The sequence below is a fragment of the Gopherus flavomarginatus genome, chromosome 1, assembly GCF_025201925.1.
Source record: "Gopherus flavomarginatus isolate rGopFla2 chromosome 1, rGopFla2.mat.asm, whole genome shotgun sequence".
NCBI classification, from domain to species: Eukaryota; Metazoa; Chordata; order Testudines; family Testudinidae; genus Gopherus; species Gopherus flavomarginatus.
The window spans coordinates 377,382,127-377,406,906 of NC_066617.1; the positions used below are offsets into that span (position 1 = coordinate 377,382,127).

At 47.6% G+C, this 24,780-nt stretch overlaps 1 protein-coding gene across 1 annotated transcript; it reads right to left on the minus strand.

Annotated features, from left to right (window-relative positions):
* Positions 1-21,451: 21,451 nt before the first annotated feature.
* LOC127049590 (olfactory receptor 52R1-like) lies at positions 21,452-22,562 on the minus strand. The gene has a single exon (XM_050950621.1). It carries the CDS (start codon positions 22,397-22,399, stop codon positions 21,452-21,454), a length of 948 nt encoding a protein of 315 aa, XP_050806578.1. The 5' UTR covers positions 22,400-22,562.
* Positions 22,563-24,780: the final 2,218 nt, after the last annotated feature.

Genomic DNA, 24,780 nt, shown 5'->3' on the forward strand with positions numbered 1-24,780 from the left:
CAATCACCACAAGTTTTGAACAATAATAGCCAATGGCTCTGCAGTGACATCAGCCAACTCCCTCAGTACCCTCAGATGCACTGTATCCGGCCCCATGGACTTGTGCATGTCCAGCTTTTCTAAACAGCCCTTCACCTTTTCTTTCACCACTGAGGGCTGCTCACCTCCTCCCCATACTATGCTGCCAGTCCAGCAGTCTGGGAGCTGACCTTGTCTGTGTAGACTGAGGGATAGAGGGCAGCCAGGGGCCTGTCTCCCTTACCCTAAAGATGCTGTGGAATAAGGGGAGCCCTGTAGGCAGGATGGAGACCGGATTTGTGTTTGTATTGGATTTCTTCTCTTCATCTCTGTTTGTTTCCTCCCAGTGTCTCCAAGGTGGAATTGAAATCTAATGTTTCAGGCTGAATCAGACTTTCCCAGACAGTATGACATTTGTCTGTAGCTCAAGGCAAAGGGATGGGGGCAGGCCTTGATTTGGCTGGATTATTGTGTTTATTATTTATGATTATTGTTTGTACTGGGGAAGCCTCCTGAGGCCCCTATATAGTTCAGTGCGCCTGTTGCTGGGTCCTTGGCAAACTCAGGAGAATGTCCTGTGCCTTCAAGAGCAGAGCACCTGGTTGGGGCAACTAGATTGGGGCTAGCAAGAATGGGCCATTGAATGGTGGCTGCCACTGAACACATAGCTGGGAGCGCAGGGCTCTCCATTAGCTTTTGTAACTCTGATTTATATCTAATCAAGCCTCCCTAGTTAGAGTCTAGACTGTTTTTCCTTCTTATGAATTCCCAAGATCTCCCTCTAGTACCAGGGGTTACCAGAGGCCAGAGATAACAGGGCTTTGGTGAAGGAAGGAAGGAGCTATCCTGCATATGGAACAACTGAAAGCCCAAAAGGCGTTGAAATTCTCGGGTAATGCAGCAGACTCCGGGAAGACATTCAGGCAGTTTTGAGATAAATCTATGCAAGCAGCTGGGTTTGGTGAGAAAGGAGACCAGCAGATATTTTCATTCTTCTTAAACATTGCAGGGCTTGTGGACATCTTACTATCATGCAACTCAGGCTTTGTCTACACTAGCACTTTTCTTGGTAAAACTTTTGTCTGTCGGAGTATGAAAAAACACCCCCTGCCCAAGAAAAGGGCTGGTCTGGAGAGCGCTATGTCAGCAGGAGCCACAAGCTGGGAGTAGTTTAATTCTGCTGGCAGGAGAGCTTGGTCCCATGGGCATAGAGTGGCTACACGTGAGAGCAGCGCAGGTGCAATGGTACAGCTGTCCCACTGTAAGGTGTGTAGTGTAGACAGAGCCTCAGGCAGGCAGAGAGAGCCGGTTATTATCCTTTTGCAGAAAGGTGAAGGGCCTTGTGTAGCGCAGCAGAGCAAAACATTCCAAGGGGAAAAGTTTCACTTTAGAAGAGAAAAGTAAGGAGAGTCCTTTCAAGAATTCCTGAAGATGTGAGTGGGAGAACAGTCCCGCTCTTGTCGGGACTCTTCCAGGCTTATTCACAAACCTGGCAGAATTCACTAATGAAAGGATATGAGGACTCGATCCTTCTTGCTTACCCTTTATCTCACTCCTGCCTGACCTCGAGGGCTCCCTGTCCACTCTCCTGGGTGGCAGAGGGCTTGATCTACAATCTTGTTATAGTCACTTAGGACAGGGGCTAGGGTGTCCCCAGTTCAGGGTGCTCTCTTCCGTCACAGCATATAGTTCAAGCAAATACAAGTTATTAAACAGCAACCAATTTAAAAAATAAGAAAAAAATGGGAAAGGTTAGAGGAAAACACGTCACCCCCGCTCTGTGGGCACAGCGACACCACAGACAGCTGTCTCTGGAATGTCAGGGCAATGCACAGTCTCTCCCTCACACCTCCGCGGCCTTCTGCCCAGTCCCTGGCTGTGCTGCAGGGATGCCGCAAGTTGGACATTTGATCTGGTGGTGGCCACATGCCCTCAGGCTCTGGGTGCAAGGACCCTTCTTCCCAGCGTCATCTCCCTCCCACCCTTGGTGGGTTAATGATTCCCCCTCCAAGTCTGGCCTCCCTACATTTGACCTTCTGCCCAGGGTCCCCCTCATTCTCCCAAGCTGCTCTCCACACCTGACTCCACAATGCTCCAGCCCCAGCAGTGCTGATACTCTACTCCCTGCTCCGTGGGGCGCTTCTCTGGCCCCTCTGGTTAGGGCGCCCACACCTCTGCTTCCAACTCAGATCTCTGCAGGGTTGGTGCTTCCATTTAGACATCTTAGGCAGTCGCCTAGGGCGCTAGGATTTGGGGGGGGGGGGGGGCATTTCGACACCCTCGACGGCAATTCGGCGGCAGGGGGTCCTTCCGTGCTCCGGGTCTTCGGCGGTAATTCTGCGGTGGGTTCTTCACTCACTCCGGGATCCGCTGCCAAAGTGCCCCTAAGACCGGGAGCCGCGGAAGGACCCCCGCCTATGGTGCCAAAAACCCTAGCGCCGCTCCTGGATCTCTCGACTGTTTCTCTGGCTGCTGTGGCTGCTCCCAGCATGGGCCTGCTCCTGGGATGCTTCTGTGACCGTGCCAGCTCTGCCTGGCATGGCGGTTCCCCAGCTCTCCTTAGCATGGCCCCGCTCTGGCCCTGGCATCCCCAGCTCACACGGAGGATGGGACCACCCTGACGTCCCCCTTGGCCTTCCTGTGCTGTCAGTCAGGCTGACTGGGAGCGCTGGCCTCTCCCCATTGCCCCTGGGGCCTGTCACTCTCAGGGACCTGGTTTCCCATCGACCATTCATTTAGGTACTGAGAAAGGGCCAATCAAAAATGCTCAAGAAGTTTTAGTGAAGGGCCAACAGTCCCCTGACATTCTCCCTTGCTAATATTCTGCCACAGCCATTATATTACAACCAGCACATCTAGGCCCCATGTTAACAAGATTAACCAGCATCACGTTATATAAAAAAGCCATTAACAATCAATAATTGAACATTTAACAACCAATGTCCACTTCTTTCTACTATACATCACAGTATTCATTACAACACCACTTAGAACAAATAACATAATCATCTCTAGGTTTACCAGGCAGTACACCCCTGGTAGTTCTCTGGGATCTTCTTAAAACTGGTGGTTTCTTGCCCAATTTTTCTATTCCCCTGTCCCTGGGTAACACCAGGACCATTTGAGGGATCTGTCCATTTTCAACAGGGTTTGGGTTTGCCCCATTGGTTTGTTTCCTTGGGACACGCTGCTCTATCCCTTCTATTAGCCCTGATCAGACTAATAGTCCAATATTTAACTGATCCCTATGTACAACTCTCCCAGGTCCAGTAGGGATAGTGTAAACCAGCAGTTTAGGATTGTTGTGGGTGACCACAGTGCGAGGATTTGACTCACACTTGTCCTGTTTTTTTTATTATATCTCTGGCATCTATGGTTGTGAAATAGGTACATGGTTACCAGGTTTGATGAGAGCACCACTGGAATTTTCATTTTCCTACTTTGGGCTGCAACTTTAGTTCTAGTGAGAGCAACTTTGCCGGCTGTTTTGGCCTGTCATGGACACCTTAGAGCCATTCATTGAAATTGGTCCCCTCATCTTTAGAAAAAAATGACTTCTTGTTGCTTCTCTGGCAGCACTCTTAAGTTAGCCATTTGAACAAGAGCCAGCCCTTGGAGCACCGTTTGAACTGGAACTGGCAGTCTCATACCATCCAGAATCATATCAATAATCCACATCTGCATTTGCATGCAAGCCAGGGACAAGAGAACATTGCTCTGTAGGACACCAACAGCCTGCAAGAGGTGGAGGTGATCCTTCTCTTAGGATTGTTCCCATTCCCCTAGAACCTGTGCCACCCCATTCTGTATGGAAATTAGCTGATCTTAGGATACCTTCAGGAGCACTGCTAAATCCTTTAGGTGTTGATCCATAGCTTTCATTTTATTTTCAGCCACTTCCTTATTTATATATAAAGAACTCCTACCCCAACACCATCTGTTCCTAAAATATCCCTTTCCTTTCAATCCATATGGGGTCTGGGAATATCATGAAGATTTATCCAATTCCTCAAGCCCTTTAGTATGATTGAATAGCCTTTCCACAGTGGGATTCCATTACTGAAATATTTGATAAGGTAAGATCCACAATTACCTTCTTCAGTGTGTGGGTTGGATTAATTACCAAAGTCAAGATAAATCACATCCATCGATTTCCCCATATCCACAGAGCCTGTTATCTCATTATAGAATAAAGGCTTCCCTTGATCTTCTGGCAGTGCTCTTACTAGCGCAGCCCAATGTGTCGTTAGCCTTCTTGACAACAAGGGCACATCGCTGACTCATACAGAATCATAGAATATTAGGGTTGGAAGGTGTAACGGGTTGGATCACAGAAACCCCTTGGGAGCTGCCAACTGATGTGCCAAGACTAATTCTGCCCCTGCCTTCCCTGCCAGCTCGGGACTCCAGAATAGTGGCGTAGCCAGGTTCTAAGAGCAGGGGGAGCAAACATCAAAAAGGCGCCCCACCTTGGCTCTTCCTCCGCTGCTCCGCGCCCCCTGCTTGGCTGGCTTCTCCGGCTGTGCCGCCTTCCCATGGCTCCTCCAGCCTTGCCACCCCCCCATGACTCCTCCAGCTGCGCTGTGCGCTGCCATGCAGTGCCTCCCCTCACTCCTGTGGCAGCGCCATCCCCCCATGAGTCCTCCGACCATGCCATCCCCCCATGGCTCCTCTAGCCTTGCCACCCCACCATGGCTCCTCCGGCCACGCTGTGGGCTGCCATGCTGTACCCCCCTCACTCCTCCAGCTGCGCCTTCCCCCCGTGAGTCCTCCGACCATGCCATCCCCCCATGGCTCCTCTAGCCTTGCCACCCGACCATGGCTCCTCCGGCCACGCTGTGGGCTGCCATGCTGTACCCCCCTCACTCCTCCAGCTGCGCTGTCCCTCCATGGCTCCTCTGACCATGCCGCCCCCCCATGGCTCCTCTGGCCGTGCTGCGGGCTGCCATGCTGTGCCCCCCCTCACTCCTCCAGCTGCGCCGTCCCCCCATGAGTCCTCCGACCATGCCATCCCCCCATGGCTCCTCTAGCCTTGCCACCCCACCATGGCTCCTCTGGCCATGCTGTGGGCTGCCATGCTGTACCCCCCTCACTCCTCCAGCTGCGCTGTCCCTCCATGGCTCCTCTGACCATGCCGCCCCCCCATGGCTCCTACGGCCATGCTATGGGCTGCCATGCTGTACCCCCCCTCACTCCTCCGGCTGCGCCGTCCCCCCATGACTCCTCTGACCATGCCGCCCCCCCATGGCTCCTCCCGCCACACTGTGGGCTGCCATGCTGTACCCCCCCTGACTCCTCCGGCCACGCCGAGCTGGTCCCCCATGGTTCCTCTGACCATGCCGCCCCCCCATGGCTCCTCCAGCCGTGCTGCGGGCTGCCATGCTGCGTCCCCCCTCGCTCCTCCGGCCACGCCAAGCCGGTCCCCCATGGCTCCTCTGGCCACGCCGCCCTCCCCCTTGCCTGCAGGAGCCCAGTGCCAGTGTAACGACACGAACAGTTCCTGATCCCAATTCCCTACTTTGGGGGTTCTGAGCAAGCTCACCCGAACTGAGCATGCCCAGTAACCTTTGCTGTTGCCACTGCCCTCTCTCTGCTGACCCTGCATGCCAAGCTTCAGAGCAGAGTGTGGGCCTCGACCACTGGCACCGTGGTAACCCCTAACTAAGGCGCCGCTTTTGGGAAAATGTGCTGAGAGGAAGCATCTGCTTCCCCTGCACCCCACTAGCTATGCTGCTGCTCCAGAACCCTGCCTGGTTGTGCCAGACATGCTTGCCGGCTACAAACACAGACCCAGGTCTGAACCATGTCCCACAAACTGCAGACTTAACTGAAAACAGCTTAAGAAGTGTTCCTGTCTCTGACACGCAGATGCCCAATTCCCAGTGGAGTCCAAACCCCAAAGAAATCTGTTTTACCCTGTATAAAGCTTACACAGGGTAAACTCAAAAACTGTTCATCCTCTAGAACACTGATAGAGAGATATGCACCCCTCCTCCCCATACATACTCTGAGTTTATTAATAGGTAAAAAGTGATTTTATTAAATATAGAAAGTAGGATTTAAGTGATTCCAAGTAGTAACAGACAGAACAAAGTGAATTACCAAGCAAACTAAAAGAAAACATGCAAGTCTATCCCTAATACAGTAAGAAAACTGAATACAGATAAAACATCCTCCTCAGAGATCTTCCAGTAAGTTTCTTTTACAGACTAGCCTCCTTCTAGTCTGGGTCCAGCAGTCACTCACACCCCCATGGTTACTGTCCTTTTTTCTAATTTCTTTCAGGTATCCTCTAGGGGTGGAGAGGCTATCTCTGGAGCTAGCTGAAGACAAAATGGAGGAGTCTCCGAGGGATTTAAACATACTTTCTCTTGTGGGTGCACACCCCTCCCTCCCCCTGTGTAGAATCCCAGCTACAAGATGGAGTTTTGGAGTCACATGGGCAAGTCACATGTCTATGCATGACTCAGAACTTACAGATAGCAGCCATGGTTCACATGCTACCTTGAACTGACCAAATGCCTTACTAAGGCTATTTAAAATTAAACCAATATACAGCCAATATTCATAATTCAAATACAAAAATGATATATACATATAAATAGGATGAATAGATTTAGTAGATCGTAACCTTTACAGAGATATGTTACATGGCATATGTAGAATAAAACATACAGCAGTTATGCCATATTTACCTTCATAAGCATACTTCCATAAAGCCTTATGGGGTGCAACATCACACCAGTCATCAAAATTGGTCACTTCATTCTTAGAAGAGATTTCTTGATGCTTCTCTGGCAGCACCCTAAAGTCAGCCACCTGTGCACCACACACCCTTTGCCCTCAGTCAGCTGCAGCGGCACAGGAGGCGGCGAACAGAGCGGCTAACAGGGGTCCTATATAAGGAGCCAGGCACTCAGGCAGCGGCACAGTCATCTGCAGCGGCACAGGAGGCGGCGAACAGAGCGGCTAACAGGGGAGTTTCAGTGGGAGTTTCCAGGGGGAGGTTGCAGGGGAGAGCAAGGCAGAGGAACCGGGAAGGCAGACCAGGGAAGAGGCAGCCCTGAGCTGGTCGGTGGCCTGCGGTGCGGTGTGAGCTGTGGATTGCCAGGCACAGAGTTGCAGCGCTACGATGGAGGCAGAGGCAGCAGGTGCAGACACACTGAGGATGACTGGGTGCGGCAGCTGCGGCATGTACATGGTCCTAGAAGGAGCACCTGAAAGGAGTTTCATCTGCATGAAGTGTCGTCTGATAGAGCTGCTGGAGGAAAAGGTAAGGGGACTGGAGATGCAAGTGGAAACTCTGGCTGAGTTTAGAAGGGGATTTGAGCAGATGATGGACCACAGACTTGATGAGGCACAGGGGACAAGCTCAGGCGAGCGGACAAAAGCAGGACCTAAGGATTCTGAGGAGGGACTGCTGGGTGAGGAAAGTGGACGGTGGAAGCATGTCACTAGGAGAACCAGACAGAGGATAAGACGGGCCAGCGATGGACAAATAGAACTCAGGAACAGGTTTGCTGAGTTGGGAAATGTAGATGGAACACAGCGGGCTGCTGAAGGAGTTACGGCAAGGAAGAAGAGGCAAGCAGCTAGTCCTGCAGATGGAGGGGAGCAGTCAGTGGAGGCGACATCAAGTACGAGCCCTAGGAGGATTGTGAGGTCGAATACAAATCAGGAGGAATCACGGCCAGCTGCTGTGGGGGATAGACCGGAGAATCGCATTGTCACCAGGAAAAGGCAAGTCTACGTGATTGGAGACTCTCTACTGAGAAGAGTAGACAGGCCTGTAACTAAACCGGATCGGGAGAACAGAAGAGTGTGCTGTCTGCCGGGGGCTAAGATACAGGACGTGGACTTGAGCCTGAATACGATCTTAGCGGGAGCGGGAAAAAATCCATTGATTATCCTTCATGTGGGAACGAACGATACCGCTAGTTACTCACTGGACAGTATCAAGGAGGACTATTTCAGACTGGGGAAGAGGCTTAAAGACATCGAGGCTCAGGTGATCTTCAGTGGGATTCTGCCGGTTCCTAGAGCGGGGCGACGAAGGAGGGACAAGATTATGGCGATCAACAGATGGCTCAGGGAGTGGTGTTATAAGGAGGGCTTTGGGATGTACGGTCACTGGGACGCATTTACGGATAGACGACTGTTTGCTCAGGATGGACTTCATCTCAGCAAGGAGGGAAATAGGATTCTAGGATGGAGGCTCGCCGACCTCATCAAGAGGGCTTTAAACTAGAAAGTTGGGGGAGATGGTTGGGAAATGTTCGGGAGATCTCCACGCCAGAACATAACCTGGAGAGGGAAGTAAACAAAGTGAGCGGGGATACCCTTGTGGCCCCAAGATTTGATCCAAGGAGGAATAGTGGAGTAGAAACCAGAGTAACGGGTGATGCTGGTGGCAGACAGTTTGTGCACGACGGGGGAAAGAATGTCACTGACGCCAAACGCCGAAAATTAAAAGGTTTGTACACTAATGCGAGGAGCCTAGGGAACAAGATGGAGGAACTGGAGTTACTCGTGCAGGAAGTCAAGCCGGATATTATAGGGATTACCGAAACCTGGTGGAATGGTACTCATGACTGGAGCACGGGTATTGAAGGCTATGTGCTGTTCAGAAAAGACAGGAAGAAAGGCAAAGGTGGGGGAGTAGCCTTGTACATCAATGATGAAATTAAATGTAGCGAAATAAGATGCGATGGAATGGATAACACGGAGTCCGTCTGGGCAAAAATCACGCTGGGTAAAAAAGCAACTAGAGCTTCCCCTGAGATAGTGCTTGGGGTGTGCTACAGACCGCCGGGATCGGATTGGGATATGGATAGAGACCTCTTTAATGTCTTTAATGAAGTAAACACAAAGGGGAAATGTGTGATTATGGGGGACTTCAACTTCCCGGACATAGACTGGAGGACGAGTACTTGCACGAATAATAGGGGTCGGATTTTTCTGGATGTGATAGCGGATGGATTTCTTCATCAAGTAGTTGAAGCACCTACGAGAGGGGATGCCATTCTAGACTTGGTGTTGGTGAGCAGTGAGGACCTCGTAGAAGAAATGGTGGTAGGGGACAACCTTGGTTCGAGTGATCATGAGCTGATTCAGTTCAAACTAGATGGAAGGATAAACAAATGTAGATCTGCGATTAGGGTTTTTGACTTCTCGAGGGCTAATTTTAAAGAGTTAAGGAAATTAGTTAGCGAAGTGGATTGGACGGAGGAATTAGTGGATTTAAATGTGGAGGAGGCCTGGAATTACTTTAAGTCACAGCTGCGGAGACTGTCGGAAGCCTGCATCCCGAGAAAGGGGAAAAGAACCATGGGCAGGAGTTGCAGGCCAAACTGGATGAGCAAGCAACTCAGAGAGGGGATTAGACAAAAGCAGAAAGCTTACAGGGAGTGGAAGGAAGGCAGGATCAGTAAAGAAAGCTACCTTGCTGAGGTCAGAACATGTAGGGATAAAGTGAGGAAGGCTAAAAGCCGCATTGAACTGGAACTTGCAAAGGGAATCAAAACCAATAGTAAAAGGTTCTACAGCCACATAAATAAGAAGAAAACAAAGAAAGAAGAAGTGGGGCCGCTATACACTGAGGATGGAATGGAGGTTAAGGATAACCTAGGCATGGCCCAACATCTAAACAAGTACTTTGCCTCGGTTTTTAATAAGACTAGTGAGGAACCTTGCGATGATGGAGGGATGATAAACGGGAATGTGGATATGGAAGTGGATATTACTGCAACTGAGGTAGAGGCCGTACTTGAACAGCTTGATGGGTCGAAGTCGGAGGGCCCGGACAATCTCCACCCGAGGATATTAAAGGAACTGGCGCGTGAAATTGCGAGCCCGTTAGCGAGAATTTTTAAGCAATCGATAATCTCGGGTGTTGTGCCGTATGACTGGAGGATTGCTAATGTAGTTCCTATTTTTAAGAAAGGGAAAAAGAGTGATCCGGGTAATTATAGGCCTGTTAGCTTGACGTCTGTAGTATGTAAGGTCTTGGAAAAAATTTTAAGGGAGAAAGTAGTTAAGGACATAGAGGTCAATGGTAATTGGGACGAACTGCAACACGGATTTACTAAAGGTAGATCGTGCCAAACCAATCTGATCTCCTTCTTTGAGAAGGTGACGGATTACTTAGATAAAGGAAATGCGGTAGATATAATTTACCTAGATTTCAGTAAGGCGTTCGACACGGTTCCACACGGGGAGCTGTTAGTTAAATTGGAAAAGCTGGGAGTGAATATGCAAGTTGTAAGGTGGATAAGGAACTGGTTAAAGGGGAGACTCCAGAGGGTCGTATTGAAAGGTGAACTGTCAGACTGGAAGGAGGTCACCAGTGGAGTCCCTCAAGGATTGGTCTTGGGACCGATCTTATTTAACCTTTTTATTACTGACCTTGGCACAAAGAGCGGGAATGTGCTAATAAAGTTCGCGGATGACACGAAGCTGGGGGGTATTGCTAACACGGAGAAGGACAGGGATACTATTCAAGAAGATCTGAACCACCTTGTAAACTGGAGTAATAGAAATAGGATGAAATACAATAGTGAAAAGTGCAAGGTCATGCATTTAGGAATTAATAATAAGAATTTTGGATATACGTTGGGGGCGCATCAGTTGGAAGCGACGGAGGAAGAGAAGGACCTTGGGGTACTGGTTGATAGCAGGATGACTATGAGTCGCCAATGTGATACGGCTGTTAAAAAAGCAAATGCGATTTTGGGATGCATCAGGCGGGGTATTTCCTGCAAGGATAAGGAGGTGTTAGTACCGTTGTATACGGCGTTGGTGAGACCCCATCTGGAATACTGTGTGCAGTTCTGGTGTCCCATGTTCAAGAAGGATGAATTCAAACTGGAACAGGTTCAGAGACGGGCTACGAGGATGATCCGAGGAATGGAAAAACTGCCTTATGAAAGGAGACTCAAAGAGCTTGGCTTGTTTAGCCTGGCCAAAAGAAGGCTGAGGGGGGATATGCTCGCCCTATATAAATATATCAAGGGGGTTAACGTTAGGGAGGGAGAGGAATTATTTAAGTTTAGTACTAATGTAGCCACGAGGACGAATGGGTATAAACTGGATATTAGGAAGTTTAGACTTGAAATTAGACGAAGGTTTCTGACCATTAGGGGAGTGAAGTTCTGGAATAGCCTTCCGAGGGAAGTAGTAGGGGCAAAAGACTTTCCTGGCTTTAAGACAAAGCTTGATAAGTATATGGAGGGGATGTTATGATAGGATCGTCAATTTGGGCAATTGATCTTGAATTACCACCAGACAGGTCTGCTCAATGATCTGCGGGGAGATGTTGCATGCGATGGGTACTGAGTTGCTGCGGAGAACTCCTTCTTGGGTGCTGGCTGGTGACTCTTGCCCACATGCTCAGGGTTTAGCTGATCGCCATATTTGGGGTCGGGAAGGAATTTTCCTCCAGGGCGGATTGGCAGGTGCCCTGGAGGTTTTTCGCCTTCCCCTGCAGCGTGGGGCACGGGTCGCTTGCTGGTGGTGTCTCTGCAGCTTGAGGTCTTCAAACCATTTTTGAGGATTTCAATAACTCGGTTCTGGGATAGGGGTTGTATAAAATTGGATGGGTGGGGTTCTGTGGCCTGCCTTGTGCAGGAGGTCAGACTAGATGATCAGATTGGTCCCTTCTGACCTATGAGTCTATGAGTCTATGAGTTTAGAAGACTCACCAGTACTTTTCCTTTGATTGCATTATTCAGTATATTGGCTTGCTGGAGCAAATAAGGTAGGCTTGCCCTAGATGTTGGCTCCACAAGCACTCAATATCCATTGCACGGTCCTTAAGCACGTAACTCCCATTGATTTGGGTGTTCAGGAGCTCAGCAGATTGGCTGGAGAGAGGTATCTATTTCCATGTGGGATTGTCAGCTATGAGCCCTCTGCTGGAGAAAGGTGCCTAGGAAAGGTCAGCATTTTCTAGTGACAGATGCAAGAGAGATGTGGGAGACTCAGATCCAAAATCTATGTTCTACCTGCTTTGGAGCAGAGACATAACACATATCTCCCACATGAGTGCCCTGAGCAGCCCACAAATGGCTATTCTGACTGGGGTGCTCAGTCTCTCCAGCTTGTGCTGTTTCACTTTATACAAACAAACATTCAGCAGAGCAGGGACTTGAATCTGGGTCTCCCACATTCTAGGTGAGGGTGCTAAACCACTGGGCTATTGAGATATTCTGGGGGTGCAGACACATGGACACACATGCAAACAGACACACACACAGACACACGTACACAAGCATACACTTGGATGCACACACACTGACCCACATGCAAGCACACACACAGTCTCACATGTGCACACACACCTGCACACACATGCAAACAGACACACACACAGACACACGTACACACAAAGACCCACAGATGCGCACACACACTTGGACCCACATTCACACACAAACACACATACACACATGGATGCACATGCAAACACACACATTCCCAACCCACAGGGTCCCATCAGGGAGGCATGCTCTGAGAATACCTAATAGATGGGGCCTACTGGGGAAATGGGAGGGAACACCTCACTGGAGAATCCCACCAGAATTGAGGTCTTAGTGAAGACTCTGAGCAGCTCGTTAGCTGTGGAGCTGTGTCAGTACTCAGGTTACTTTGTGCAGGCTACTGGCAGAACATAGGCTCCTACAGGGTAAGGTAGCAGATAAGCTACGGCTTTGAGGAAGATAATGCTAAGCAGGGGGAGGGATAGCTCAGTGGTTTGAGCATTGGCCTGCTAAACCCAGCGTTGTGAGTTTAATCGTTGGCAGGGCAATTTGGGGGTTGGTCCTGCTTTAAGCAGCAGTTTGTCCTGAGTTTCACCTCGTCATCTATGTCCCACTGGAAAGGGGGCAGGGCCTCAGAGTTCCGCTTAAAAGCAATAAGAAAGGTAGAAACCCCATGAGTTAATGAGCTGTACACAGACCTATTCCCCAGTCTGTCATGCTGACACAGCACAGTAAGGCCAGGAAAGGATTCAATGTCACTTTATCTGTCCTGTAATTAACTTAGGGAAGAGGGCCCAGCACCATTTCACCAGACAGTTCTGCATGGAGATCAGTCTCCGAGCCAGAGCACAAGGAGAAACATTAGATCTCTTTATGAATAAAGAGCCGGAGCAGCCTGTCCTGGATCTGTTTGGTCCTCACCCTGTAGATGATGGGGTTTAGCATGGGGGACACCAGGAGGTTCACATTGCCAGTGAGAACTCAGAAATGCAGGGCCACATTCTGGCCAAATCAGTATGTGAGGGAGGAGAAGAGAGCTGAAATGAAAAAGGCTAAGATGGAACAGAGGTGGGAGCTGCAGGTCCCAAAGGTCTTGAGCCAGGCATCCTTTGTCAGGAGGCTGAAGATGGCCCTGAGGATCTGGGTATAGGACAAGGCAACAAAAAACATATCCAGACCCTTTACACAGAATAGCACAAAGAGGCCATAATAACTGCTGATGGTGATGATCAGCGCAAGCCAGCTTCACCACAGCTGTATGTGCACAGTATGTATCGGGTATGATGTTGGTTTCAGAATATGGCCACTGCCTTGTCAGGATGAGATAGGGCAGTATGATCATGCCACCAAGCAGCACCACAGCCAAGTCAATCTTGGCCACCACGTGGTATGCCAGGACAGTGCAATGTCTGAGGGGATCACAGATGGTCACATAGCAATCAAAACCCATGGCCATGAGGATCCCAGACTCCATCACCGAGAACAAGTGAATGAAGTACATCTGGGTGAGGCAGGTACTGAAATCGATCTCCCTCGAATTGAACCAGAAGGTGCTCAGCATTTTGGGCAGCATGGATGTAGACAACACCAGGTTGGTGATGGCCAGCATGCAAAGGAAATAGTACATGGGGGCATGGAAGCTCCTCTCCCTCTTTATGATGAACAGGATGGTGAGGATCCCCGAGACAGCTATGATGTACATAGCACAGAAGGGGATGGAGAGCCAGACATGAGCCCCCTCCAGGCCAGGAATGCCCAGCAGGATGAAGGTAGAGGGGTTGGTGAAGTCGGTTGTGTTAGAATCTGACATGGAGTAAAGGAGAAGGTGTCCAACTCTGAGGCAGAACGGTGTCTCTTGCATTTACTGTATGTTCCTCTGAATTTGTATATGTGCCCCGGCTCTAGGGTGATGGTCACAGTACCAATGCCTGAATGGAGAGGAAATGTTAATAGGAGACACTACGTGCACAACTGGTGACTGTTCTCATGGGTGAAGGAAATTGGTCACTCTTCACACACTGAAAAAAAGACATTTTCACTATTCAGATAAATGAATTATTAACAACTGACACTGCTAATGCCAAGTCCACATTTTATGGCGCTCAAAACCTAAGAGTGAAAAAGAAACAAAGCTTTGACAAAACATTACCAGAGGGAAACATCCCAATTAGAACTCACCTCATGGGAAACACCTGAGCATCATTGATAGCAGCTCCATGGAAACAGTGGCTTATTTGCAGCCGTGGCCAAAACAAAGACAATGTTCAGATGCCCAAGGAGGGGAATGGATAATACCCTGCTCTGGACATGCGCTCCGTTGTGGACACTCGTTCTCTATATAGTGTATAGCCAATGGACAGGGGATTTCTGAGACAGGCTAAGAGAAGGGGAGAGGCCACCATATGCCGACAGAGTGTTGAGCATAGAGAAGAGACAAAGAAGGGGGCTTATGATAGATGAGAGATAAATAACGAATGGAACTGATTACATTCAAATGGACAAATACAGAACAGTTCCCGACCAGTAATATCTATAGACACTTAGTTTCAGAGCGTTAGCTGTGTTAGACGATATCTGCAAAAACAACAAAGAGTCCTTGTGGCACCTCAGAGACTTACAAATTCATTTTGGACTAAGCTTTCATGGGCTAGAACCTACTTCATCAAATGCATGGAGTGGAAAATACAGGAGCACGTATAAATACATGAAAAGATGTGAATTGTCTTACAGAGTGTGAAGTCAGTCTAAGGAGGCAATTCACTTAGTGTTTCAAAAGGGCTAATTCCCCAAAGGAGAGGCAAAAGATCAATAAAAGTGATTGAGAGGAACAATTTCAAGATTAAAAATGAGAATGAAAATTGGGAGTTCTTGAAGAAGAGTTTATGAGATTGGCAAAAATTCACTATTCCACTATCAAGAAAGTAGAGAATTTTGGACAAAAAACTTGGTTTACTGACAAAGTGAAGGCAACAATTGGGACGGGGCGTTGCGGGGGAGAGGGAACAGAATGGTTAGAAATATATAACATATGGGGAAAAGGGAAAATAGAGAGCAAATAATACAAATTGGAATTTATGAAAATTCATAAGAGATGCTAAAAACGTCATAGAAAAATCCAGGTTTTGCAGGTTTAAGAATCACAAAAAGGAACTTATTAAAGTATTTTGAGAACAAAAGAAATCCTAGAAAAGGTTTAGCTCAATTCTTTGAGGGAGAAATAAAGTTTGTTAATGTTGCAGGAAAGGTAGATACCTTCAATATATAATTGTGTTCTGCATTCGGAAAGAAGCAGAATGAGAAACATATATCACCTAAGATGATAAAATACTTCCCAGTCCATTAGAAGACAAGGATGGCGACAAACAGCATCTACAATTGAATCGTAGAGTTCCAAACACCTGAGTTACGACTGGCTGATCAAGAGCACATCTCACTGGGAACCAGAGGTACACGGTGAGGCAGCCGGAGAGCCAAAAGGAAAAGAAAACGGGGGAGGGAGAACAGAACAGATCTGGGTTAAATGTAAAATATTCAATTAAAAAAGGGAAAGTTTAAAAAAAAGATTTTACAAAATTAATAAAGAATGGAAAAGCTGGGCTGGGATTAGTTAAAAAAAACATAGGAATATAATTAATGCCAGTCAACAACATGGTGTATGGAAAACATGTCTTGTCAGATAAACCCGATTTTATCCTGAAATGAGAACACACTTTTGATCAACCAAGGGAACCAAGCAGATGCAATACACTTTGATTTCTCTGAGGCGTTTGTTTCAGTAGGTGGAAAAATTCAGATAAAAAAATGCACACTATACAATATCAGTAGAGCACATGTAAAGTGGACCAAAAACTGGCTAACTGAAAGATCTTAGGAAACAGTTGTCAATGGGCCATTGTTAATTTTTCTCTTTGATTCCAGATCATTGATGAAAATATTGAATAGTGTTGGGCCAAAAACGGATCCCTGCAGAACCTCATAAAAACACGCACCCTCTCCAATTTTTCAACATCATTTCTGAAATGTGGAACCTGGGAGTGGAAACAGTCAGTGTGGAGGTAAAATCATTCTCTTGCTCCAACTCACCACTCCCCTGTTTATATATCCAAGGATCTCATCAGTGCTTTTGGCAACAGCATCAAGCTGGGAGCTCACAATGAGTTGGGTGTCTACAATGACCCCTAAATCCTTTCCACGGTCCCTGTGTCCCATAATGCAGTGCCGTGGTCTGTGGATCAAGACTGCATTCCCTCTTCCAAGAGGATCCCTTTGCATTTGTCTGTATTAAAATATTTTGTTTCCATGGCCCCAGCTCACCATATGTTCCAGGTCAATCAATGTGCCTGCCCCAGCCTCCTTTTTGTAACCAATCTGCCAATCTTTGGGTCATCTGTAAATTTTATCTGCAGAGAGAGTGACTTAAGGAGCTTCATTTATTCATCTTAAATATCAATAACATACTCTTTAATCTACTGAAGAAAGGAAAAGCAGGACCCAATCACTGGAATCTGAAGCCAAAAATATTATAGTTGGAAATAAGGGCTAAATGATTACCACTCTGGACGATTAACATTTGCAACACACTGCGAAGAGAAGTGGTGGGTTCTCCAACTCCCCATGCCAGCAGATCCAGACTGGATGCTTTTCTGGAAGATCTGATTAAGGACTCATCTACACTTAAAAAGCTACAATGGTCCTGCTCGAGTGCTTCAATGTTGACACTACTTATACGGACAGCAGAGGTTCTCCTGTCAAAGTTGTTAATCCATCTCCCCAAGAGGGAAAGCTAAGTCCATTGAAGAATTCTTCTGTTGACCTAATGCCTTCTACACCAGGGTTAGGTTGATATAGCTACATTTTCAGGGGTGTTGATTTTTTCAGAAAAGGGAAATGGAAATCATGGGAGGTGATAGTACTCAACTACCAGGCACTGGTTAGGCCTCAGCTGGAGCATTGTGTCTAGTTTGGGTCACCGATGTATAGGAAGGATGTAGAGAAATTGGAAAGGATCCAGAGGCAAGCGACAATGATGATCAAAGGGATAGAGGACAAGGCATACGAGCAAGGGCTGAAGCAACCATTTGTGTTTGGTTTGGAAAAGAGGAGATTGAGGGAGAGATGGGAGCAGTCTTTGGATACTTGAAAGGCTGCGATAAGAAAGATGGAGGAATTACATCTGAGGAAAAACTTCCTAACTTTAAGAACAGGAGGACAGTGGAACAGACACTTTGTGAGGTTGTGTAAGCTCCTCCCCTGGAGGTATCCCTAAGGTGGCGGGACGCCAGTCTCTCTAGGATGGTTTAGACACAACACATCCTACATATTGGTAGCCGGTTAACTCCATGGCTCTATGATTCTGTAAAGTAAAATCCTAGATTGGAGCAGGGCTTAGTCACACAGATGTTATAAGGCTCGACTCAAGGGTAACTGGGTAAAATTTAGTGGTCTGTGTTATACAGGACATCAGGCTGGATGATCAAATCGCCCCTTCTGACCTTAAATCATATGAATCTTTCAGCAAAGAAAGTAAATCAGGCATTTGTATTTACTCTGTTTCACAACACACAAACAAGGGAACATTCAGTTACATAGAAAATCTGAAAGTCTAACACCCAATACCTGTTTGACCTGTGGAACTCATTAGCACTGACATTATTGAAGTAAACAGCTTAGCCATTGTAGGTGGTTCTGGGGGGCTCCCTTAGTTAAGGCTTTCTGAGAGCTTCAATTAGGAGATCTCATTTTATTTTTTTTTAAGTTTGCCAGACTGTAACGATTAGGACTTACATTTGCAATGCTGGGTGTCTCCTCCTGGCTAAATTGTGTTTTCAATGTTTCAGGCATAACAGTTCAGCCAAAGTCTCAAATGAAGCTAGGAGAGTGCTGCCCATGTTCAAAAATTCTTATAATTATTCCTCAATTCTTTGCAGCAGATAAAAGTCAGGTAATGACCTCCCCTCCCCCCGCACACACACACTTTTAACAGACAAAACCTAAAATTGCTAGAGGAGGGAGCGGGCAGTGTCTGTGCATTAACACACAGCTGGCTCCTGAGTTCTTTATTCAGTTCTTACTCCAAGGGAAATTTTGCCTTAGTGGGTCCTGAGCAAAATACAGGGCATGGCCTCCAAATTTGGCCTTGTACTGTCCATCTACTAACATCTTTCATCATGAAGGATCCACTAAAATACATCTGCCTCAGGCCGTGAGGCCATTGGCAGGGGCAGCTTGGTGTTCACAGAAAGGAATGACATTTTGGACAGTGATACGGGTCAAACTCAGCCCTGTGGCAAGGGCCTGGGATTTTTAATGGCTGTGCAGATCATTAAGGACAATAGACTTATTCTCTATCCCATCAGGCTCATGTTGCTCTTGGTTTGTCCAGCAGGTGAACTCACCAGCTAGAGATGGGAACCTGTGAATTGCGAAGTGGAAGTGTCTTTCTTGGGAATCCCCATCAGGTAGCCATATCCCACACCTCTCTCACCCCAGCGCCTGCAACAACATCCCACGCCGAGAGCTGATGCAGGGCTCTGTGCAATCCCAGTGGGGTTCGCTCAGCCTCTAGGGGAGAAGTGTCATCTGGATGCAAAGAGGCTGGAGACCGGAGACACTCTAGCCAATGTCTTTCTTTCCATGTCTGCACTGCTGTGTTTGTTGTCCAGCTTTAAGAGTAAACAGTAATTAAAGGACCTTTCCAAAGGGAGATGAGAACTCTTGGGCTTTGAGCTGAGTCAGAGAGGAATTGGCTGCTCTGTGCATTTGTGTATATTTAAAAATTATAGTTGATTACGAAGAAAACTTGGGATAGTGCCTAGGCCTCCCTAGGGTCAGATGCTCTTTAAATGCCTAGGATGGCTTCGTAGATAGCAGACAGACCAATTCCCTGTGAGCTGCAGACTCAATTCCCTGGAGTCCCCACTAAAGAAAAACTCCAACAGGTCTTAAAAAGAAAGCTTTATATAAAAAGAAAGAAAAAAGGACATTAAAAATAGGCTCTGTATCAAGTAGACAATATACAGGATCAATTGCTTAAAAGAAAAATGAATAAACAGCCTTATTCAAAAAGAATACAATTTAAAACATTCCAGCAACTACACACATGTAAATACAAAAGAAAATAATATAAACCTATTGTCTTATTATCTTTGTACTTACAACTTGGAAACAGAAGATTAGAAAGCCAGGAGATAGAAAAATCACTCTTAGAGCTGAGAGGGCACAGACACAAGACAAAGAACAAAGAACTCACACCCAAAACTTCCCTCCACCCAGATTTGAAAAAGTCTTGTTTCCTGATTGGTCCTCTGGTCAGGTGTTTGGTTCCCTGTGTTAACCCTTTACAGGTAAAAGAACATTAACCCTTAGCTATCTGTTTATGACATCTCAGCAGCTCTTTCACAGCTGCCTTCCATATCTTACCAATCCATGGAATTACTTCCTCCTCTCTGTCTAATGGGTCATTAGCATTTTCATAGATAATCATTTTCAGCAGGATCGACCTCCTGTCCTAAAGAGACAGGGTTAGTTTTCTTTAAGCACGTCAGGAACAAACTCCTGAAAAATTAGGACCTGGATTGAGGTACCCTTCATTACCCCTCTCTCTGCCCCCGAGAGAGGGGGAGGTCAGTTACACGGTTCCCTCTCAAAGCCTGAACCACAGGCTGAGTGCCTGGGTACAGAGATGCTGAACCAGCCATTCTGTCCTGGGCATCCTCTCCCATGTGACCAGTGAGGAGACATTCCTGTACTCCCACTATTCCTTCCCCAGTTTCCTTATCTGGACCCTCTCCTAGGATACATAACTCTATACTCTCTAAGGTAGAATCTACCCCCTGCTTAGCATACCTGGTAGTATGGACAATTTTGTCACTGGCAGGCTTTAAGCCTCCTTCCTTCGAAAGGTGGTATTGCCTCCTCGTGCTTTCCCAAGACAAACCCTCGTACCAGAGGGGAGACCAGAGGAGAGGGAAGAGATAACAGGGCTGTGGTGAAGGAACAAAGGAGCCATCCTGGAGATGGAGCAATTGAAGGCCCTCAAGCAGTTGAAACTCTCTGGTAATGGTGCAGAGTCTGGGAAGAGACTCAGGCAGAGTTTTGAGATACATCTATGCAAGCAGCTGGGTTTGCTGACAGAGAAGACCAGCAGAAAATTGCAATCTTCTTAAAAAGTGCAGGAATTGAGGCAGTGGATGTCTTTATCAGCATGCAACTCAGGCTTTGTCTACACTAACAATTTTGTTGGTAAAACTTTTGGGAGTCATGGGTGTGAAAAAACACACCCCTGACCGATAAATGTTGCATCAGCGGGAGGCACTCATTGGACTTGGTTAATTATGCTGGCAGAAGTGGTCTATGGGACACATGTAGTATAAAACATATTCCAGATATGTCATATTTATACTCCTAAGCATATTTCTATGAAGCATTATTGGAGAGCCTGGCTCCCAGCCCATTCCCATTGCAGGGACCCTGCCTGCTAGAGACCCTCAGTCAGGAGGAAAGAGAGGAAGCTGAAACCTAAAACAATAAGTCACACAATGGTCTCTGCCCTCGGGACTCTGCTGAGACTTAGGGGTCACAAGCTGTATGATGCACAGCCTTGCACACCTGCCACACAACCCTGTACTCAACCCTCAGTTGCTTTTATACAGCTTCCTGGACTCCAGCTCTGCTCCTGATTGTCCTGTTGGCCCCAGTGCTGCATCCACTGCAGGCTACTTGTCAGACTGCAGCAGCTCCTTTCTCAGACTCGGGCAGAGAGAGACCAGCTGGGGGCTGGGGGCTGGGGGCAGAGAGGTGGAGATGATCCAGTGAGAGGTTGGGGATGGGGAGAAGAGCAGTGAGCGACAAGGGTGGACTTTGGAAGAAAAGGCAGAACAGAGGCAGGGCCTTGCTGGTAGAATTAAAAGGGGGCAGGGCCTTGGGGAAATAGGCAGGGCAGGGCATGGGCCCTCAGGGGTCCAGTTAAATGCAGTTGGAAGGATGGGAACCCTATGTTAGTTGTACACAGACCGATTCCCCAGTCTGTTGCGTTGACACAGCACAGTAAGGCCAGGAAAGGATTCAATGTCACTTTGACAGTCTAGTAAGTGATTCAGGGAAGTGGGCCCAGGCCTATCTCACCAGCCAGCTCTGAACGCAGTTTGGTCTGACAGTTAGAGCACCAGGATTACAATTCAGATGTCTTTATGAGAAAGGAACCAGAGCAGCCTGTCCTGGATCTGTTTGGTCCTCACACCGTAGATGATGGGGTTTAGCATGGGTGGCACCAGGAGGCTCACGTTGCCAATGAGAACATGGAAATGCAGGGCCACATTGTGGCCAAATCGGTATGTGAGGGAGGAGAAGAGAGCTGGGATGTAAAAGGCTAAAATGGAACAGAGGTGAGAGCTGCAGGTCCCAAAAGTCTTGAGCCGGGCGTCCTGTGTGGGGAGGCTGAAGATGGCCCTGAGGATCTGGGTATAGGACACAGCAATAAAAAACATATCCAGACCCCTGATGCAGAATAGCACAAAGAGGCCGTAGTAATTAGTGATGTGGGTGTCGGCGCAAGCCAGCTTCACCACTGCTATGTGCGTGCAGTGTATGTCGGGGATGATGTTGCTTTTGCAATATGGCCACTGCCTCGCCAGTAAGGGATAGGGCAGTATGAGCATGATGCCACGCAGCACCACGGCCAGGCCAATCTTAGCCACCACGGGGTTTGTCAGGGTGATGGAATGGCTCAGGGGATGGCAGATGGCCACATAGCGATCAAAAGCCATGGCCACAAAGATCCCAGATTCCATTGCTGAGAAGCAGTGAATGAAGTACAGCTGGGTGAGGCAAGCACTGAAATCGATCTCTCTGGAATTGAACCAGAAGATCGCTAGCATTTTAGGCAGGGTGGATGTGGACAGGACGAGGTCAGTGACAGCCAGCATGCAGAGGAAATAGTTCATGGGCCCATGGAGACTTGGTTCCCTCTTCACGATGAACAGGATGATGAAGTTTCCCAAGACAGCTATGACGTACATGGTGCAGAAGGGGATGGAGATCCACACATGGGCTGCCTCCAGGCCAGGAATGCCCAGCAGGATGAAAGTGGAGGGGTTGGTGAAGTCAGTTGTGTTGGAATCTGACATGGAGTAGGAGAGAAGGTGTCCAACACTGAGGGAGAATGGAGTCTCCTGCACGTACTATACGTTCCTCTGATTTCCTTAATGTTCTCAGGCTCTAGGGTGATGGTCGCAGTACGAATGCCTGGATGGAGAGACAATGTTAATATGAGACACTACACACACTATGGGGGGGGGTTGTTATGAGGGGTGAAAAAGAAACAAAGCTTTGATAAAACATGTACCGGAGGGAAATATCTCCACTAGAACTCACATTATGGGAAAGACCTGGTCGCCACTGATGGCAGCTCGGCTCATTCTTAGCAGTGGTCAAAACAAAGAGAATGTTCAGATGCCTAAGGAATGGGATGGAGAATAATCTGCTCTGGACACACACTCAGTTGTGGACATTCAGTCTCTATAAAGGATAAAGCCGATAGAAAGGGGATTTCTGAGACAGGCTCTGAGAATGGGAGAGGCTGCCAACAGACTGTGAAGTCTGGGCCTGTTTAGTTTAGAGAAGAGACCAGTAAGAGGGTATATGATAGAGGAGAGGAAAATAAAAAATGGAACTGGTGACATTCCAATGGACAAACACAGATCCGTTCCCAGCCAGTTATATCTATAGATGCTTAGTGTTTCAAAAGGGTTATGCAGCGAGAGGATGAGTCACCAGCGTGGCACCTTCTGCTCGTCATCTCAGGAATTAGCTCTCCAGCATATGGAGCGCCTCCTCCTGGAATCTGGCCCCCGTGTCCCTTCTGGACCCATCTGCCTCTTTACCTTGGGGTCCTGCCCCCTGGCAATGCCCCCACATTCTGGGTCTCCCCTCCCAAGGGAACCTCCAACCCTCTATGCCCACTTGCCTCAGTGGCTACTGCCACTCATCATCTAGCCCCCGCTCACTGGGGCAGAGTGAAGTCTGTCATGGCCACTCATCATTGGCAAGAGGGCTGGACCAGATGCCTCTGCCTAGTCCCAAGCTGCATCTCTGTAACCCCAGTACCTTTGTAGGTGTTCACCAAAGCCTGCAGCCTGGAGGTTTACCAGGCTGGAGCTCCCCAGCTCCCTTTGCCCATTTCCCCTGTACTGCTCCGATTCAGGTACCTCAATCCCAGGCAGCTATCCCTTCCCATGCCAGGGCTAGAGTGAGACTCTTCCAGCTCCTGGTCCCCAGCCCTCTTACCAGAGCCAGCTGAGCCCTAATTGAGCTGCCTCACCTGTGGTCAGCTACACAGGCACTTTCACTCCTTTTCCCAGCCACAGCCCTCTCCAGGGCTGCTTTTACTCTTGGCTCCCCAGGGCAGCCCTCTCCCAGGGCTGTTTTACCTCCTTCAGGGATGGAGCAGGGTGACCACCCTGCTACAGGCTAATTTCCCAAAGCAAAGGTAAAAGGTCAATAAAACTGATGGGGAGGAAACATTTGAAGAGAAAAAAAGAGAAGGAAAAGTGGGATTTCTTGTAGAACATTTAATTAGATTGGCAAAAAGCCACTAGTCCAGAAAGTAGAGAACTTTGGACAAAAATCCAGTTTACTGACAAAGTGAAGGCAGCAACTTGGGGGATGGGATGGCAAGGAATATTTAACAAATAGGGAAAAAGGAAAATAGAGAGAGCAAATAATACAAATTGGAATTTATGAAAATCATAAGGGATGCTAAAAACATTATAGAAAAATCCATGATTCCCAGTTCTAAGGATCACAAAAAGAAGGTTATTAAAGTATATTGAGAACAAAAGAAATCCTAGAAAAGGTTTAGCTCAATTCTTTGAGGGAGAAACAAAGTTTATTAATTTTTCAGGAAAGGTAGATACCTTCAATATATAATTGTGTTCTGCATTCGGAAAGAAGCAGAATGAGAAACATACATCACGTAAGATGATAAAATAGTTTCCAGTCCATTAGAAGACAAGGATGATGACAAACAGCATCTACAACTGAATCGTAGAGTTCCAAACACCCGAGTTACGACTGGCTGATCAAGAGCACATCTCACTCGGGACCAGAAGTACACGGTGAGGCAGCCGGAGAGACAAAAGGAAAAGAAAAGTAGGGGGGGAGAACAGGACAGATCTGGGTTAAATGTAAAATATTCAGTTAAAAAAGAGAAAGTTTAAAAAAAAGATTTTACAAAATTAAGCCAGAATGGAAAAGCTGGGCTGGGATTAGTTAAAAAAACATAGGTATATAATTAATGCCAGTCAACAACATGGTGTATGGAAAACATGTCTTGTCAGATAAACCCGATTTTATCCTGAAATGAGAACACACTTTTGATCAATCAAGGGAACCAAGCAGATGCAATACACTTTGATTTCTCTGAGGCGTTTGTTTCAGTAGGGGGAAAAATTCAGAGAAAAAATGCACACTATACAATATCAGTAGAGCACATGTAAAGTGGACTAAA